The sequence below is a fragment of the Alligator mississippiensis genome, chromosome 4 (genome assembly GCF_030867095.1).
Source record: "Alligator mississippiensis isolate rAllMis1 chromosome 4, rAllMis1, whole genome shotgun sequence".
Taxonomy (NCBI): Eukaryota; Metazoa; Chordata; order Crocodylia; family Alligatoridae; genus Alligator; species Alligator mississippiensis.
Genome location: NC_081827.1, coordinates 221,753,552 through 221,772,355, shown reverse-complemented (window position 1 = coordinate 221,772,355; position 18,804 = coordinate 221,753,552). Strand labels below are relative to the sequence as shown.

At 41.3% G+C, this 18,804-nt stretch overlaps 1 protein-coding gene across 6 annotated transcripts in view; it reads left to right on the top strand.

The window, feature by feature from the left end:
• The window catches only part of TANC1 (tetratricopeptide repeat, ankyrin repeat and coiled-coil containing 1), a 203,663-nt gene that overhangs the window by 115,167 nt on the left and 69,692 nt on the right, over positions 1-18,804 (top strand). For all 6 annotated transcript variants that reach the window (XM_019480246.2, XM_059727357.1, XM_059727359.1 and 3 more), the window contains 2 exons: positions 5,222-5,352; positions 6,290-6,479. In XM_019480246.2, the coding sequence (XP_019335791.1) occupies positions 5,222-5,352; positions 6,290-6,479 (321 nt within the window). The remainder of the gene's footprint in view (positions 1-5,221; positions 5,353-6,289; positions 6,480-18,804) is intronic.

Sequence of the window (18,804 nt, the reverse complement as noted above, 5' to 3'; positions counted from 1 at the left end):
CAGAGGTACTTCCAATCCACTTCCAGGTTTACTGCCAAGCATGCGAGGGGGGTCCCCGTGTTCCTGTGGGATGCTCCCTCCGTCCCAGCATCACAGCATTCACAAGCCGTGCCTGGTATTTTGAGGTATGTAGAAAAAACGTTTAAAGTTCTTTCTGTGGCCGAATCACTAATTCTCTGAATAGGCATCAAATCTTCAGATTTGGATTTGGCCAAATCGAATCAGGGACACTGATCCGAATCGATGAATCTAATCCCTGATTTGGGTTGAATCTGAATCAAATAGAGCCTGTTTCGCACACCCCTAGTACGCATGACATCTTGGGGGGGGGAGGCGGGATACACAAGAGAAATTGTGTAATGGTGGGTTTAATTTTCATTGTAATAATAATTGGCATTTAAGGTGTTAAAATAGAAAACATATCCTGGTAGGGATACCGGGGCAACTGGTAAATCTGGAAGGGGGCATGCAATAAGAAAAAGTTTGGGAACTTTGATCTAGAGGCTTTCATTTAACTGACATCTTCATGTTAGTTCTTCCAAAATGGTTAGTGAACAAACCTGTTGAGCATCATCAGAGTACCTCTTCTACCTTGTTAACAAGCATCCATTTAAGGTGTGTGTGTGTGTACACAAACTTAAATGTCTACCAGCTCACATGCGTGTGTGCACTACTCAAGTTCACTGTAGTGGTATCTTGGATCTTTCACGCATATATCCTGACAAATTTCTTGAACATAAATAAATATTGAATTCTATTGATAGGGTTTTGAAATTTGGAGAACAGGGATATCAGGATATAAAAGGAACTCAAAGATCCATGCTCCCAACTCTGTTGTAGTAACAAAGGGGAGACTGCCAAACAAGACCAACAAGGCCATCTCACAGCTGAAGATGTATAGAACCCATTTCTATCAGCACTTTTTTCTGTAACAAGAACAAGCAAGTTAGCAAAATATAAGAGCCTTGAGATCTTTTGATAAATGCAAGCTAAACAGCCAATGCAGCTACCAAAATCAGTAATCTGATCTTGAAAAAGATATCTTGCCTTGCCTCAGTTGCAAAGACTAGCTTAATACTACTACCATCCCTACACTAGCTGCGTTAGTTTATGCAGGTTACTAACACCACATAACAAAGAAACAGAATTCATTGTATGCATTCACATGGTCTGAGAGAGAAGGAATAAAGGACTCCCAGTTGTCTACAGACCTCTGGATGAAAACCTTTGCTAGTTTTCTGAAGGAATTATTAGACTATTGCTTATTGGAAAAGTAAGTATTAGACTTCCCAGATTCTGTGTCCTTAACTACCTATACAAAAATTACAACAAGAATATCTTATCGTTCATATCTTTTTATGCAGAGCCTATCAATTTCTCAAAACAATGTCTGTGATGAAATCCAAAGTTTCTAAGTGTTGCCGGATTCTTTGCTAATCTTGTATGAGCGGGTAGCAGCAATATCAAAAACAGTTTCTTCTCCTTCAGTTTGGTAAAAGTTTTTGTTGTGAGATTTGTAATCAAAACAAACCAACCCTCTGGTAAATAAGGAATGAAATTCTTGACAAGAATTAATCTCATTTACTTTTAGGGAAATCTGTAAGAACTTCCTTTAGGATAAGGTTCTAGTTAGCATAACTGCAGAGGTTAATTTAAAAAAAAATCAAACAACCACAAATATGCTCTACCAGATTTTCCTAGAGCTCAGAAGGATGAAGAACAGAATTCTCTATGAAGTCTTTCATGGATCTAACACTGCAATTATGAATTACCCATTCAGCTCAACTACTGTGGTAATGGGTGCTACAAAAATTTGACCTGGGTAGAAAACAGGGTTTTTTTTCCCTTGTGGAAAAATGTTTTTTTTGCATTATCAAAATTCCATGGCAAATGCAGACTTGTGCAAGACTAGTAAGTCTTGATATCTTCTCATGAATGAAAAAGAATTTTAAAAACTCCAGTATTTCCACATACTTTGAACATTTTACAATTTTTTTTTCTTTGTCAACTAGACATTTTCATTAAAAAGTTGTTTAGTTGAACATCCACAATCTTACATTATAAAAAGAAAAGTTCCCCCTTTTTCTTCAATAAACAGTTCCTAGTAGGAATGGAATCCAGTTTGGGTTTTGGATTCCTCTAAGATAACAAGAAGAGAGAGGGCATGATGGCAAGTGTGCTGGTTGGTTATTTTGTTTGTTCTGTGAGATGGGCAAAGGTCTACTGGAAATTAAGTGAAGCGACTTCCTCCTTAATTTAAAAAACAGAACCTTAACGTTCATTGTCATGTTGTATAGATACAACAGAATTACAGTATCTATGAACACCATAATGCTTATCTTCAGAATAAATTTGTTGGACTTATGCGCTGGAGAGTTGCAACTCTACACACGGCTTAAATGTCCACCCAAAGCCTTCTGTTAATTGCCGTAGGTAAAATTCAGTTGCTCTTTTTAGTTGAAATTCTGCTTTCTTATCAAAAATGCCATTACTGTATAGTATTATGTAGCTGTAAATTTGGGCAGAGAGTGGTTCTCATCCTGTAGTGCATATGAAATAGAAATTAAATTGTAGCTGAAGGACACATTTTTTTCCCACTCAAATTATATTAAGAGACAAACTTATGTGGAAAACTTAAAAATAAGTTTTGGTGCCAACTGCTGCTGTTATCCTACTTACAGAAAAATGGTATTCCCTTATAGACTTCTGCCTTGAATGATACTCCCTTATAGATGTTTGCATATCATTAGCGAGCAGTGAAGTACCTACATGATTAATAATGAAGCTTTAAAGGCACTGAAACATCTGCAAGAAACTTAGATATTGAGCAGGAATCATTTGGGAGTTTAATCATTGAAGGATGTTAGGCTGCTAATGTACTTCTGTTGAGGGGCCAGACAATTCAGTGTAGCTCAAACAAGCAAAGTTAAATTTAGTTAAGTATTTTCTATTGGGCAAGCAGGAGTTGTACATAAAGTGTCTTGTTACTTTGACCACCACATCAAACGTGGAACTAGGAATTAAAACTGGCTTTACATTGTTCCTTTGTAAATGTCACGGAATATTGGCTATGTCCATACTGCACTTACAGTAGAGTATAGCCCTCAAAGAATGTATTGAGGTTTAGTAGGCCAAGTGAAACAGGGAGGAAAGATGGTGAAGTGAATCTGCCAAATCCTCAGTTTCTTCTGTCTTCTGATGGGGTGCAACGCCACAGAGATGGACGGTTTATTTTTAATTTCTGGTCTTATCTCAGATGCATTGCTTAATTTATGCATACATGGCAACATAGTTCAGCAGTTTCTTCTTGAAGGAGAGCAATAGAGTTTATTTAAATTCAAATTAAAAATAATACATTTTTAATTTTCAAAGTTTAAAAAAAAATCAAGGCATCTTATTAAACAGACATTCATTTGATAGTCAGACACTAAAAATATAAGTTGGCCTACATATTACGAGAGGGATATTTAAAGCATCCGATTGACCACCTTGAATTTTAAGTACTTTCCTTGTAAGAGTCCCTAAATACTTCAATCAAAAGTAGATTAATCTCCTCCCTCCTGTATATCACTAACTAGGAAAGCATATTTTATTGATGTGTTCAAGTCACCTATTCTTTTTTCTTTCATTTTTCCATTTGTATGTTTGAACAAATGATACATGCAAGCAACGCAAGTTCCCCCTGGGCCCAAGTGAGAAACATTCAGCTAAGTGAGGCTGGGTGTTTGCATGATCTTGTTCTGACACTTTTGCAAGACTGATCAAATTGGAGGTGGCTTAGCCCCTGGTTTTCTCTCCAAGGAATGACAAAAGATATCAGAGTATGGGACTGCTGACATTCAGGTTGCACACAATCCAGAGCAAGTAGACTGTACATAATCGAAACAGTTTAGCCAGTAGTTCTTTGCTGCTTCAGTTGTGAAGGCAGAGAAAAACGAGTCTTCACTACTGTGCGCTTGCCATCCCTACCTAAAGCCCTGATCTGAACTTCAGCAGGTTATCTTCCACTAACAATCTTTCTGGATGCTCAGATGCAGTAATTCATACAGTTCATAATTAAATTGATTTTTATTTTTCACTAGAGAGGGTACGTCACAGATTTTAGTTTGGAAAATGACACCCAGCATTGTCTAAACTGATAGTTGGTCGTTAGTAGGTGTGCTGGCACTCGGGAAGATATGATGGGTGGTTTAAGAATAAGCAAATGGGATAGTGGTCAGTAGCAATAAGTAGTAAAAAAATTAAAATGTTGATGTTTTAAATTCTCATTTTTAGATTTAGGAATTAACAATGGGTGGTAATGAAAAGGTATTTCCCATCAGGTTTTGCCAGTCTGCTTTCAAATTCAGGAAGACAAAACTCGGTTTCGAGTGTTTTTGTTTGCAACAGGTAGGGTTAGAAACGTGAAGACACAGAGCAAGCTATTACAAGGTAAAGCAGGGTAGGGAATGGCAGCATGTCAGCTATTCTATGTATATTCTTGTGTCCTGCAGTAAATAAAAGCTTACCCATGGCTGCTTTGGCCTCAGTGAAAGAAAACTAAGCTCCCATGGTTTAGCTGTGTGGTGAGAGCATGTATGCAGGTAGTTAGCCCAGAGCCAGCTTATGCACTGTAAATCCCTGCTCTGGTTATAGCTCACAGGAGCTCATTTGTATGTTCAGGTGCTAAATGGAGGGTGCTAAATGCTGCAAATTCCAAATGCAACAACTAAGCACTGAATACAGGGTACTACAGTTGTTAATTGTTGCATCTTGCAGTTAACATGACAGTTTTGCTGTCTTAACTTCTTTTATAACTTAAAGGTCTTCTGGGTATTTCCAAGGTACTCTGATTTACCATCTATTATATACATGCCTGTATTGAATGAAAACACCATTGATTTTCATAGTGCCTTAATAGTGCTGAATAAGTCAGTGATCAGTGTAGACAAGAATTGTCCTCTAAAATGTTATCAACTGGCTGGGGTTGATTTACTCAACATATTTTTACCTATTGAGCAAAAATGCAAATTAATCCAGAGCTAATCTACATTTTAAACCTTAATGCATTAAAAAAGGGTAAATAACATTATTGCATCTATTACAGTCTGTTAAACAAAGCCTTGCTGACAGAAGAGTCAATGTTGAAATTTGACTGCATTTTTTTCTTTACCTCTAGCAACAGTTTCCAAGTATAACACTGTAATTTTTCATCAAAGTTCAATCTTTTATTTTTGTACAGAAGCAAAGCCTGATAAAGAATCAAACTGTTCACCTGCAGCACAAGAATTGATGACAAGATTGGGATTTTTACTGGGAGAAGGGATCCCAGCCTCTGCACACATAACTGTAGAAGAAAAAAATGAAACCATGGTATGGTAACAGAAGAGAACATAGTTAATGCTCAGCCTACATCTGAGATAAGAACCATTTTTCTTTTCTCCTACACATTAATTGCAGTCAATCAATATATAGTGAAACACCAACTTTATTAATAGAAATCCATATCATGGAGCTTGTAGCTGAATCAAAGCAGTTAAAAATGTATGTGGAATCTTTATTTGTGAAATGATCTTTGCAGCTTCTTCCCACAAGAATCCAGGGCAACAAGAATTTTTTTCAAAAGAATTGATTCAGGCCATCAATTTTTAGAAGTAAAAGCTGCAGCTTACTCTTGGTTTGAATAGCTTCTGTTCTTTAATGTGGCTTTCAGTGCATTTGGGGCGGGAATGTTTTTTACTCCCACCCTCATGTTTTGTGAGAGAGGAAAATGTGAATGGGGTTAAAACAGGACATGAGGGATATGAGGTTTTTCCCTTGTGAAATCCCCTGTTCAGTCTGCTTAGTGAAGTATGTGTTTGAGGTGGCGAGAGGAATGAGAGGCTAATGTCCAGTCTTTGTATGAGAATGTCATGTGAGATGGCACAGTAGCAACCAGTCTCTTTACACTTATCCCAGACCTCATAAATCTTAGAGCATCCAGAGTGCTGGAGAGAGAGAGAGAGAGAGAGAGAGTGAATAAAGCATTTGTTTTCAGCAGAATGACTAAAAGAAAGGATACTTGCTTCACAGCAACTGTTTCCTTGAATAATGTATTTCTCCTTTATTTTGTCAAAAATTACTTTTGAAAGAGTATTTGAGAACATGTCACTAACCCTCTAATATTATTAAAGATAAAAATTAAGCATTAAATGTTTGCTCAGAGATGGGATCATCCATTTTTGTTGTCTTGTATTTCTCCTCAGTGGTTCTAATTTTCAAAAATGTGCTGTCTGCTGTGCAGTAACTGTGTGTTTCATTCATGTTGCAGTGCACAGTAGCCAGTCAAGGAGTCAGTCCCTGCTCTACACTAACAAGCAGCACTACATCACCTAGCACTGATAGTCCCTGCTCAACTCTGAATAGCTGTATTGGCAAAACAGCAGCTAACAAAAGTAGTCCCTGTGGGACCATTAGCAGCCCTAGCTCCACATTGGAAAGCAAGGACAGTGGAATTATAGGTAAGCATCTTCATTCTTAGTAATGCAGTGACGTAATCAATACCTTCTGTCAGTTTGCTGCTCACTGTCAATACACAGACAAGGACCAGACCACAAGCCTTGAGTAGCTCCTAATGTATTCCTGATACATATATTCCTGAGAAATGTAAAAAGTACTCTTTGTTTCCAATAGCTATGTTACTGTTAAGCAGGCATCGTCTCTCTCTTTCCTTTTCATATTTCTAGTGGCATTTAAGATTTGTTTTTTCATTAATGATTTCATCCGCTTTCTCTCCTGTTCTCTCTGTTTTTTAACATACCACTGTCTGTTTCTAACTTTCTCCTTTTTTTTGTTTGTCCTCCTCTTGGTATGTGCTTCTTTACATCAGTATTTGGCCATAGTCATGCTCACAGTAGCTTGAAACCAATCGGAGTTTCCAACTGAAAAAAATATTTAGTAGTGCTGTTGCCACAAAGTAGCACTCTGTTTTAGAAGTCCAACCCAGATTATGCTATTTGAAAACAAAGAAGGTAAATGGGGGTTAAAACAGGGTGATAGTGATATCTGAATGGTGATCCTCTACCATATGGAGAGCTGTGAGTAGAAGGGATTGCAGAGACTTCACAGCTATTCACAGCATGGAAGGAATATTTCTGGAGTTAAAGCCACCACTTTAGTAAAAATCAAGGATTTACCTTGCTTACCTTTGCTAAATATATTTTTAATAAATATTAAATGAAAAATTGAAACTCTAAGCTACTTATTTTATAGTATCTTCCCTATTTTTGTCTATTGCCCTAAAATAACTTAGTTTCCTTCTTGTGTCTTTTACAGCACTGAACACAGTTGCTTGACAATTAAGAAATAGTGAAAGCAGTCTTCAGAAATCCTTGTTGTGAATTCAGTACCTCTCTTTAGAGAATTGGCTGGTGACTTTTTTCACTGCGTGTTGCTGTCTTATTTCCCAGCAGGGGCCTAGCATAAAACAGAATGATCACGTTTTCTATTAGATAGATATGAATTGATAGAGAGCTTCAAAGTTGTTTTAAGAAGTATTTGTTCCTTGTCAGTTAGTAGTTAAATCAACTGCCAGCTCATTAACTAATTAACCCACTTTTTCAAATTATAAACTTCTATCCCAACTGTTAAGTTTCCAGCAGAAGCAAAGCAAATAAAAAATATTCAGCTTTCTCAAATCCAGTGTCTAATTAGAAAAGTGACCTTTCAGTTATACTTAAAACCAGTCAGTTGTCAAGCTAGCAGATTCCTATTTGTCAGTTTTTGTAATTTATCCCTTTTTATATTTAGAGATCAAAATATTTTATATTTGACTGAAGTTTTCCTTTCATGTGTTTGTGTGGAAGAGTGTAATTAACACAATTGGCTAAATTTAGATCAGCTGTAAGGGGGACACGACTCCAAAATTTCACCAGATTCTAACAAAATGATCTGAGTTGCTCAAGATCTGCATGTAGTCAGAAAATCAATGACATGCAGCATAATAGAAATGGCTGCATCTTTTGCTGATGAAAAGAAATTAGGTCATTGTATTTCTTCTTTATACCAATATGAATTCAACATACTGATTTCTACTTTGATTTCTGGATCCGGAAAGTAATGGTGTTCCCCCATTACCCATTCCAATCTTCATTTTGACCTTATGCTGTTTTAGTATGACATGTCAAAAGAAAGGAATAAAAAGTAGCAGTCGCATCATAATTAGAGGTGCACTGATACATTAGTCCCTTACCAGATTGTCACCATTATAGGGAAAATTGACCGTATCAGACATCACCTTTTTTGCCTGATGTGGCTGATAATGTGGCTGATAAATGCCCCCTGCATGTGCACAGCTGCAGCATGCACGTGGCCAGGAGTGCAGCTTGGCAGCTTGGAGACCAGCATCTGGCTGGTAAATCTATTGTGGGGGAAGGGGGCAGATCGAGGCCCCCGTGGTGAGAGAGGGAGTGGGGCAGGGCCAGGTGCTGCACAGCTGGGTCGGGAAACGGAATGGAGCCTTGAGCGGCTCATCCGGGTAGGCAGCTCCTGCTCGTGCGCATACCCGGAGAGGGCATGGGGGACATGTAACCCTGGATCTGCGCGTGGGGCAGGGCTGGGCGGGGCGGGCTGGGGCTAGGGTGACACCGAGCTCTTCCCAGCAGGGGTGTTGGGCCAGGGCTGCTCTTGGGGCAGGAAGCAGTGGCGCTGGGAGAGAGCTACGGGGAGGTTACAGCAAATTTTAGGGTGGCTGCAGCCCCCATCCAATAGCCCCCCTTCCAGTACCACCACTGCCCACCCCGAGTGCAGCTCAGGCCGCAGCCCGCCCGCCCTGCACACAGATCCAGGGGCACATGCCTCCCATGCCCTCCAGGGGCACATGTAACAATGGGAGCCCTCCCCCCGTGTCCCCCAGACGAGTCGTGGCCCAATTCCATGCCCCGGCTTTGCAGTGCCTGCCCCAGACCCAGTCCTTCCCTCACTGTGGGAGCCTCAATCTGTCTCCCCGCCCTCCATGCCCCTTCCCTACCCTGACCTCTTCCCTCAGACCAGAATTACCAGCCCGACGCTGGTCTCCCAGCTTCTGGGCTGCATATCAGAATCAGATTGGTATCAGCCAGTATGGCTCCTTAAAAATCGGCCATCTGTATTTGGCTCAGAAAATCTCTATCGGTGCACCCCTATTCATAATTACTATATTTTAGTGAGATTTATCTCAAAATCAGGTATTTTCTCCCCAAGACTGTGTCTTTTCGATAGTGACAAAACTGCCCTTCTTTGCTATGTCATATGTGCACTGACATGCATATCGTGAAAGACAGTTTTTTTCTAAATACTCTTCCCTAAGCCATGAGAAGGAAAAGATATGTTACACTATTTTTTTTCTGACTTGTTCATCCTTGTGCCTATTTCCCATCTTGATAACACATACCAAGTCAGAGATTTCAGTTCAGTTTTGAAATAAGGCAGGGTTCACAGATCCTCAAAACCCACTATCTGCAGCTAATGGGAGGAAGCTCTGTTGTGACTTAAAACTTTCTTACCAGAAGCATTTGGGGGATTTTGTATTTTACCTTCAGAAAATTATTTTTGTGAACTCCTTTCATGACTGAAAACTAATTGTTGAGAGATATTGTTGTTAGCTGAAACTTTGTCTTAGAATTATCTTTTGAACTCTAACAGAGAAGTACTACATCTCTTTTCTTAACTCTTAAACTGAATCAAAGAACAGTTGTCATTTGCCTGAAGTTCTGCATCAAGTCACTGGCAGAGCTAAGGATATAACTCAGGAGTTTTCTTCACTTAAGTCTTGCTGCTTTAACCACATTGGTGTAGTATAAAAAATACTGTGTATAGTGTTAGGGTGGTATAAAAGAGCACAGGAATATAGAACTAAAAGAAGCCTCCTGTGCCATCAGGGCTAGGGCAGAAATTACACATAAACTGATAAGTGATTGGAAACTGGTTCAGATCTGTAACACAAGAAGAGGTCAATGCACATAAGCTACTTTCAAAATGGCCAAAACTGGTTTAAGACCTGGATGGATGTAGTGTCAGGCTTATCTGGATGGATGTAGTATTAGACTTATATGATTTAGGTTAAATCAGTTTATCAGTTTATGGAACTTCTGTCCCGGATCCTGTCCAAATTCAAGTAAATTCACAGTCCCCAGCATCCCAGATTGCTTTGCACCTCTCCTGCAAAACCCCCATCCCTGTGTCAGGGTGGACAGGATAGCCTTGGCCCAAGCTGTCTGCTGCAGCTGAACAGGGAGGCATGCTCTAACACCCCCTGGCTTCTGGCTTGAGCCTCTGCAGGCATGTGGCTGCGTTTCCAGAATCAAAAGTGAATGTCTGTTCACTTGCTTATCAGTTCAATCTATGCAGCTTTGACTAACCTGCGAAGATTGAATTGATTTAGCCTCAGGATTTTTGACCGTCTGTACTTAGCCCAAATGCAGAAGTAACCCATTATATATTCCTTTCCATAAAGTACTTATACTGTACCCAGGAGTGTGACATAGGGCTTGCCTATACTTGCATGGGTTTGTTGGTATAAATATACAAGTGAAGTAATATCAGGAAAATCTGTGCTTTGGCCAGCAATAGCTTAAATTGGATCCATGAGTGAAATAAGATCTACTTGTAAAAGGACTTTTTCACCAGTCTTAGTACGTTGGTCAGGGTATGATTTTTGCTATGTAGTTATGTCAGCAACATTTTAACTACAGATCAGGCCTTAGTTTTGAAAATGAAACGATCTTTACACATACAAGATACATGCATGCCTTTGTCTACATTGAAGTTTTTACTGGTATAACTTTTTTTTGCTTTAAAAAAAATCACATCCAGACTGAACTAGCTATACCGGTATAATTGTGTGTGTGTGTGTGTGTGTGTGTGTGTGTGTGTGTGTAGACTAGGCCTTGGGTTGTCCTGCCTGTACCTCTTGCAAAAGTCTAAAATGTTCACATCATCTATAAGATAGTGGTAAGTAAGTATATGTAGTTTTTTTTAAAGATTAATTGTTTTGGCTTGAAATTCTCATGCAACTATTGTTTTCAAAGTAATGTGTTTATTGAATGCTCTGCATTTTAGAGATACCTTTGTTTTTGCTTTTATTTGTTTTTGTTTTGTTTTTAAATATATGCTGCTAAGTTTGAAAATAGATTTTGAAAATAGATTCTGTTAATTTCCTAAGGCAGGATGCCATTTTTGATACGTGACACAATTTCTATTTACAATAAGGGGAGGGATGTGCATCTGTAGGCAGAACTTAGCCCTGTTTGTGGGCAAAACTGCCATGACTTTTGTGCTGAAATGAACTCTTCAGCTTTTTTTCTAGAAATAACAAAAATCCCCGATTTTAGAAAATCAGATTTCATTGTGCTGGAATTGTTTCCCTTTTTTCAGGTCATGCACCTATGTTCTTTGGTGTATTTTTTTTCAGTTTTAAAAAGAACCACTCCCACTACTAACTGATTTTATTAAAGTGGTTTCATAGATTTCTAGGGTCGGAAGGGGCCTGGCAGATCATCGGGTCCAACCCCTTGCTCCAGGTAGGAAAGAACGCTGGGGTTAAGTAACCCCAGCCAGATGCCTAGTCAGTCTCTTCTTGAACACCTCCAAGGTAGGGAAAAGCACCACCTCCCTTGGAAGCCCATTCCATATTTTTGGCAACCCTTACCGTAAAGAATTTCTTCCTTATGTCCAATCTAAATCTATTCTCCTTCAGTTTGTGGCCATTATTTCTGGTAACCCCAAGGGGTGTCTTGGTAAACAGAGTGTCCCCTATTCCCTGCTGGCCCCCCCTAATGAGTTTGTAGACAGCTAGAAGATCTCCTCTCAGCCTTCTTTTGTGGAAGCTGAAGAGATTCAGGTCCCTCGGTCTGTCTTCATAGGGTCTTACCTGCAGGCCGTCAACCATACGAGTAGCCCTCCTCTGGTCCCTCTCAAGGTTATCCACATCCCTTTTGAAGAGCGGTGCCCAAAACTGGACACAGTACTCCATCTGCAGCCTCACCAATACCGCATAGAGGGAAATTATCACTTCCCTAGACCTGCTTGTGATACATCTGCTGATGCAAGAAAGAGTGCGGTTAGCCTTGCTTATTGCCTCGTCACACTGGCAGCTCATGTTAATTTTTGCATCAACCAGGACTCCGAGATCTCTTTCCACTGTTGTTGTGCTCAGAACGGTAACACCCCACCCCCACCCCCCCAATCTATGGGTCTGTTGGAGATTTTCTCCCCAAGTGTAGCACCTTGCATTTATCCTTGTTAAATTGCATCCTATTCTGATCTATCCACTTCCCCAGTCTGTCCAGATCTTCCTTAATTTGCTTCCTGCCCTCCAGTGTGTTAACTGTACCCCATAGTTCAGTGTTATCTGCAAATCTGGACAAGGTGCTTTCAACACCTTCATCCAAATCACTGATGAAGATATTAAACAGCACTGGTCCAAGGACGGAGCCTTGGGGGACCCCACTGCCCACATCCCTCCACGTGGAAACTGACCCATCCACCACCACTGTCTGGGTGCATCTCTTGAGCCAGCTTTTCACCCACCTTGGTTCTTTCCTCTTGAGCAGACTTGGGAACATGCCTCAAGGCGATGTTGAGAACACTTCCTAAAAACAATTTTATAGGTATTATGGATTGCTTTATTGACTCCACTATATTCTTTCAAAATGTACTGAAGTACAGTCACATACATAATTGATCTTTTTCTTTGTTGTGGTGAATATACCATTATGTACTGGAGAAAGGTGGTCCCTTCCCTATTGAAAACATTCTTTTAGTATTGCAGTATTCCTGTATGTGGTGTTGAGATCTAGTACAATTTTGTGTGTACTCACTTTTAAATCATTGGGTGTCAAAAGTGTGTGCCTGGTATTGTACATAGCATCAGATACGGTGCCTGCCCCCAACCAATTTCTAATCTCTCAGAAATGGTATAATCCAAACAGTGCAATCCAACCTAAGCAGGTTCTCCCACCTTGCCTGCACCCCTCCAGGTGTTCTCTGCCAGCCCAGGAACAGGACCAGGGAATGGGAACTCGCTCATTGCCACTTTCACAGACTGAGCCCAGCCCCTGTGCAGCCCAACTGGAGTAGGACAGGAGCTCCCTTCACCCCTGGTACTTCATGGACAGTTGAGATACCAACAGCAACAGGAGGTTGAGAAGGAAATGGGAGGAAAGGGGGCAGGGGGAGTGTGGGAGGGAGAGAGGGAAATACTTACCTTCTTCAGGATAAAGTCCCCATCTGCTGTTCCTGGGAGGTGGTCTGTCTACCCTGGTGGGGAGGAGAGGAGTAGGGAAGAGACTGGGAGTCAGGGAGTGCAGGCACCCCACCCCGCAGCATTGGCTGCTGTGCCCACATCCCCTTTTATAAAATCACAGATCTGCTTCTGTTGGAGTCCATCATGCCCTACTGTAGTTGGAAAGGGAAAGGGTCCCTCATCCCCTTTCGGAATAGCGATATGGAACTCCATTTGTTCTCCAACTTCACCCAACCCATCCCTGAGTGAGACTCTGTTTCTCTAAGAGAGCACGGAGTTAGTCTAAAGTTAAGCAGAAAGTAGGGCAGTGTGGCACCTTCAGGTACTGGTGAAGTAGGCTGTGTCCTACAAAAGCTCATACATCTCTGGACCAGTTATTTCTTTAAGGGGAAAAACTGAACTGATATAAGCAAGGTCAAAATAGGCAAGATTATATTTATTGTACAGCCTTGCAGTAGCAACAAATGGAGAAGGTTCTTGAATAATGAGGGAGGTTGCTTGTTAAATAAATTTGGGGGGGGATTCAAGTCCAAAGCAGCAGAAAAGAAGATCCTTAAGTAGAACTGGGAGGAGGAAACAGAATAGTTCAGTTGGAGGACAAAAGATAGGAGGAAACTGGAACAAATATAGGTAGGGGTCACTGGATATAGTAATGCTGTATATAGTGAAGCAAGTGTGGTGTGTTTTCTGACCCTGGCACCTTCATGAAATGAGTTGTTGATATTAACGATGGTCTATTGAGCTAAATGAATGATTTAAAATATATGTCTGCGTTCCACATATTCTTTTCTCTAATTCATGGCAAACTCATGCATTCTTTGGAAATCTGCTTGGAGACCATTATGAACTGGATGGTCTGAATCTGCTCTTTAGACACATGAGGATAAGAGTGGGGATAACTTTTAATTTAGCAAACCAAAAAATTCTTAATCGCTTTGATTCCTTTTGGGCCCTATCATTCTGTGTGTGGTGTGGTATTGCCAAGAAAGGAGATGGGGGCACCCTCCCCTCTGTAAATGACCCATATTTTGTATACAAATGTGTATAGTTGTGCATTCAAATTTGTTAATAGTATTATATGTGCATTTTGAATTGAGTTTAGCAAGTACATCTTTTGTAACGTTTAGAGCAGAGTTCACCCATCCATGAATGTAGCTTGTTCTTCCATGATACTTAAGTAGGTTTCCATTGTATTTCCATTCCCACTAGGTTATTCTGGGCCAGCAGACCCTTTGATGGGAAAGTTTGCTCTCTCCCTTTTTCTTATTCCTTCTTCTTTTGGCTCAGGTTTCCTTTAGTCGTCTAATGCTTTACTGCTGTAGTTGAATTTGTCTTTGCTTCCATTGAGCTTGAAATAATGGAGGAGGCAGGTTTTCATCTTCAGCAGTACGCTAAATAGGAGAAAAGCTTGGGCTACCAGCCAAAATGTAAGCTTTCCTGGGGACTTGCAACTCTTTCAATATGGAAACTCTTCTCTGGCTTTACTTAAATCTGAGGGGAATCACTGTCTGTATCATTTCAGAAACATCCAACTTCCATAGACACAAGCATCAAAATGCAATAGTTCTTTCATACGGAAGTACAGTCAAAGTCATATGATGAGATTAATTGAATACCCAAAAAGCTTTTTCTTTTATGGTTTGTAATTGCTATATCAAAATAAAATTTCCTAATTTTAAACATGCAGCCCTTGCATCCCTTTTAAATGTGACATTTTGGTTAGAACAGAAAGCATTCATATAGTATGAGGACTCTGAATATCTTGAAACACTGCACACCTGTTGCAGTAAGTGAGCAGTAGGAGAGCTTAGCACTTCTGGGGAGTGCTCAGTACCTTGTACAATCAAACCATTGGTACCTTTCTGGGAGTGTTTTGGGTTTTTAAAGATAGAGAACTTCCCTCATCTGCTTTGCACTTCCTAGTTAGAAGATTAGTTCTGTATTTCAGAATGTTTTGAATAAATCCAGCTCAGTTGAATAGCAGCTCTTGTTGCATACCACGTGCAAGTATTTGTTCTTATTGTTGATGTGGGCAATGTTGTACTACAATACAGACTATGCAGAACCTATCAAGGATTAAGTACATAAAGTAACAGAAGTTAGTTGAGGTGCACCGATAGAGATTTTGGGTGCTGATACTGATAGCTGATTTTTAGTGAGGCATGTCGGCCGATACCGATCCGATTTCTGATATACAGCCTGGCATCTTGAAGAGCTGCATCCAGTTGGTAAGTCTGTAGTGGAAGAGTTGTGTGGGGGACGGATCAAGGCCCCTGCAGTGAAGGAGGAGTAGGGCTGGGGCTAGGGCAGGGCAGTGAATGGAGCCATGGCTCATTCGGGAGGGTTGGGGATGGGGTGGGTTGCCTCCCATCGCTGCATGCACCCTGGGAGGGAGCAGGGAGTGGAGAGGTGTGCCCCTCGGATCTGCATGGGGTGGGGCAGGCTGCAGCTGCAGACTGGGGCCAGGAGCTACATTGGGCTCTTCCACGTGGGGGGAAAGGTTGGGCCGGGGTATGCTCAGGCGGGTGGTGGCAGCACTGGGAGGGAACTATGGGGGAGACTGCAGCCAGCCAAAAATTTGCTGTAGCTCCCCCCTGCCCCCCTCCTCCCGTAAACCCCTCTCCCAGTGTCACTGCCCACCCCCAAGTGCCACCCTGGCCCCAGCCCACAGTGGCAGCTCACCCCACCACGGCCTGCGCAGATCCAGGGGGCACACGCCTACCCTCACCCATGCCCTCCTGGGGTGCATGCAGTAGTGGGATCTGCCACCCCTCCCTGTGCCCCCCGGACAAGCCACAGCTCTGCCCTGTGCCCACCCCACACTGGATGGACTGTGCCTGTCCCAGCCCCACTCTCTCCCTCACTGCAGGGACCTTGATTTGCACCCCCCTCACGCCCCTTTCTTCCCTCCTCCCCTACCACCACACCAGACTTACCAGCTGCATGCAGCTCTCCTAGCTGCTGGGCTGTGCTCCTCGCTGCCTGCATGATGCACTGAGGCTGCGTACATACACGGGCATTTATCAGCCAAATTATCAGCCACATCAGGGCAATTTCCAATATATTCTGTTTTCTTTATATTGGTGCTGATCCAATTTCAGATCTGTGTATTGGTGCACCTCTAGAAGTTAACATAAACAGCAGGCTATGCTTGTCCTCTCAAAGCTATTCACTGACTTGGGCACCCTAATACAAAACCTCTTGGAGCATGTACATCTCAAAAAGTATGAAAATCTAAGGCTTCATAGGACCCCAAATTCAGACAGTTGTTTTTGGCTAACAGTACAGTCTTCTTTCTACCTTCTGTTTTTATTTTTCTAATGATCCATTTTTGTAGGTTCCTTTTAGTGTTTATTTCTTTAGGTAGACTGGTAGCTGTAGGGGAACACTTTTCCTCTGAGAAACTGGTTAAAGATAAAAGTACCTAATACTGTGAGTACTTAGAGTCTTAAGCTGGTACCTGCAGCGTTTATAACAGTGTTTCAGTTTTGTTCCTGTTTCTGCTATAAAAACTTTCCAACTATTTTTAAATGAAGCAATTATGGCTGCTTGATTTTTTTTTTTTTTGATTTTTTTTTTCAGTTACTTGATTTATATTCTAGGCCTATTCTTTTTCAAGATTAGTATTTAATTTCTGGATTCTATATCAGACAGTTGTTGTTTCAGTTGGTAATAAGTTAAAAAACTTCTGCTGTCTAAAATATATTGAATGTTTGCCATCACCAGTTGACTCAAAGTTGTACCATTTCAGGCCAGGGTTAACTATGGGCCATGTTGCCTACCTTTTATTAGGGTAACTTCAGTCTGTTTCACAGAGATAAAGCAAACAATTTGCAGTCCTCCAGGATCCCAGGTTGCACCATTCCCAGCCCCTTCCCCCCCTTCCCCTAGAACAGAGAGAGATTTTAAACATCCTGGCTCTTAGTCGTACCCCTGCTCCCCAGACCTCTGGTGGCAGGTCAGAGCTGTGCACCCAAGAAACAGTATTAACCTTTAATGTGTGACTGCTCATAGCACACTCTAACTTAACACTGGTTAATATTCCATAGGTTTAGTACAGTCTAAGTGTAATGTGTAACTTCACCCTGGGTGCATCTACACATGCTCCTATGGTGCTGTTGTTACTGCCATGTCATTTAATACTTCCTTTTGGAAGTACTAAATGACGGGGCAGTAACAGCTTGTACTGCGCCATGGCAGTGCGCCATTTTTAGCTGCTATATTACCATAGCAAGGGAGTAAGGGAGAGCATTGCTACAGCAGTGTAGCTGCAGTGTTATGGTTTGTGCCCGCTGAAGTTAGGTTACTGTAGCACTTTGCTACCGCAATGTAGTGTCTTGTGTAGACCCACCCCCTAATACTTGTACATTATGAAATGTGGAGGGGGGTGAGTTCATACAATAAAATACACAATAACATTTTGTCTTAGTAGTCCCTTTTATCCAAGGGCATATTAATGCTTTACCAAATATTAACTAAGAAGCTAAGCCCTAACATATTGATGAGGCAAGAAAAAAACATACACAGCATAGCAATGCTATCCAGTAGTTTAAGACAGGACTATTTATCAGGCAACCTGCAAACGATTTTTATTGCAACATGTGGGGCTTGTCAGTTGAAATGGAGCAGCTCCGGGACCCAGGGGTGAATACCATCACTATGTGGCTCTCATCCATCCCCTTGCCCACCACAAAGTTTGACATCTTCAGTTGCTAAAATACAAGGGGAATTAGGAAAGATGGAATACAATTACTAAACATGGAAATTGCCTGAGGGTTCTTTACAGAGGTGGTTAGTCATGTTCATCTAGAGTCAAGCATGAGGCAGGGCTGGGTGGCACCTTGGAGACTAAAGCTGCTTGCAGACATGGAAAAAAACAGAACTGCACTTTACCAGAAGCAGCAGCATGTTGCTGTAACCCAGGTTTGCAGCATCTGTATAGATTGGGTGCTTCAGTGGGGCTTTTTGGTGCTTTTAGCCAAAGCTGATTCAATCAACTATTAAATAAAAGCGCCAAAAAGCCCCACTAAAGCATATGATCTAAACAGACACCAGGTGAGCCAGGTCCAATTAAGGCTCTGCCTCTTCTGGGCATGCTCAAGGCTCAATGTGGGAATGCACGGAGTTTAAAGTAAAGCGCCATTTAAAAGGAAAAAAAATTAATGTTTGCCAGCAGCCTAACTTGTTCACAGAGGCATAAGCTTTTGTCAGCAACTGCCTTCCTTGTTAGATGCTATCCAGTTCTACCTTCTCTATGAGATCTTTAATGACAAGTGCTGAGAAACTGAGTTCACTGCCTCATCTGAAAGACAGTTACAGTACTACAGAGAACACTAGCAGCATGCTGGGCACTGGTTCAACATGTCAGTATAATACAGGCCATACTTTACTGTAGGCCCTACATCCAGAATTGACTGCATGGCTTTTGGCTTTTTACCATCACAGCAGGAAAAAATCCTGGTTGCAATCTCCTTCTGCCACTGTCTCCAGCTGAGCCTGGCAACCTGTTCAATCTCTCTCTGTAGCTGGAGACTAAGCAGAGAAAGGGGGGACTAGCCTGCTGC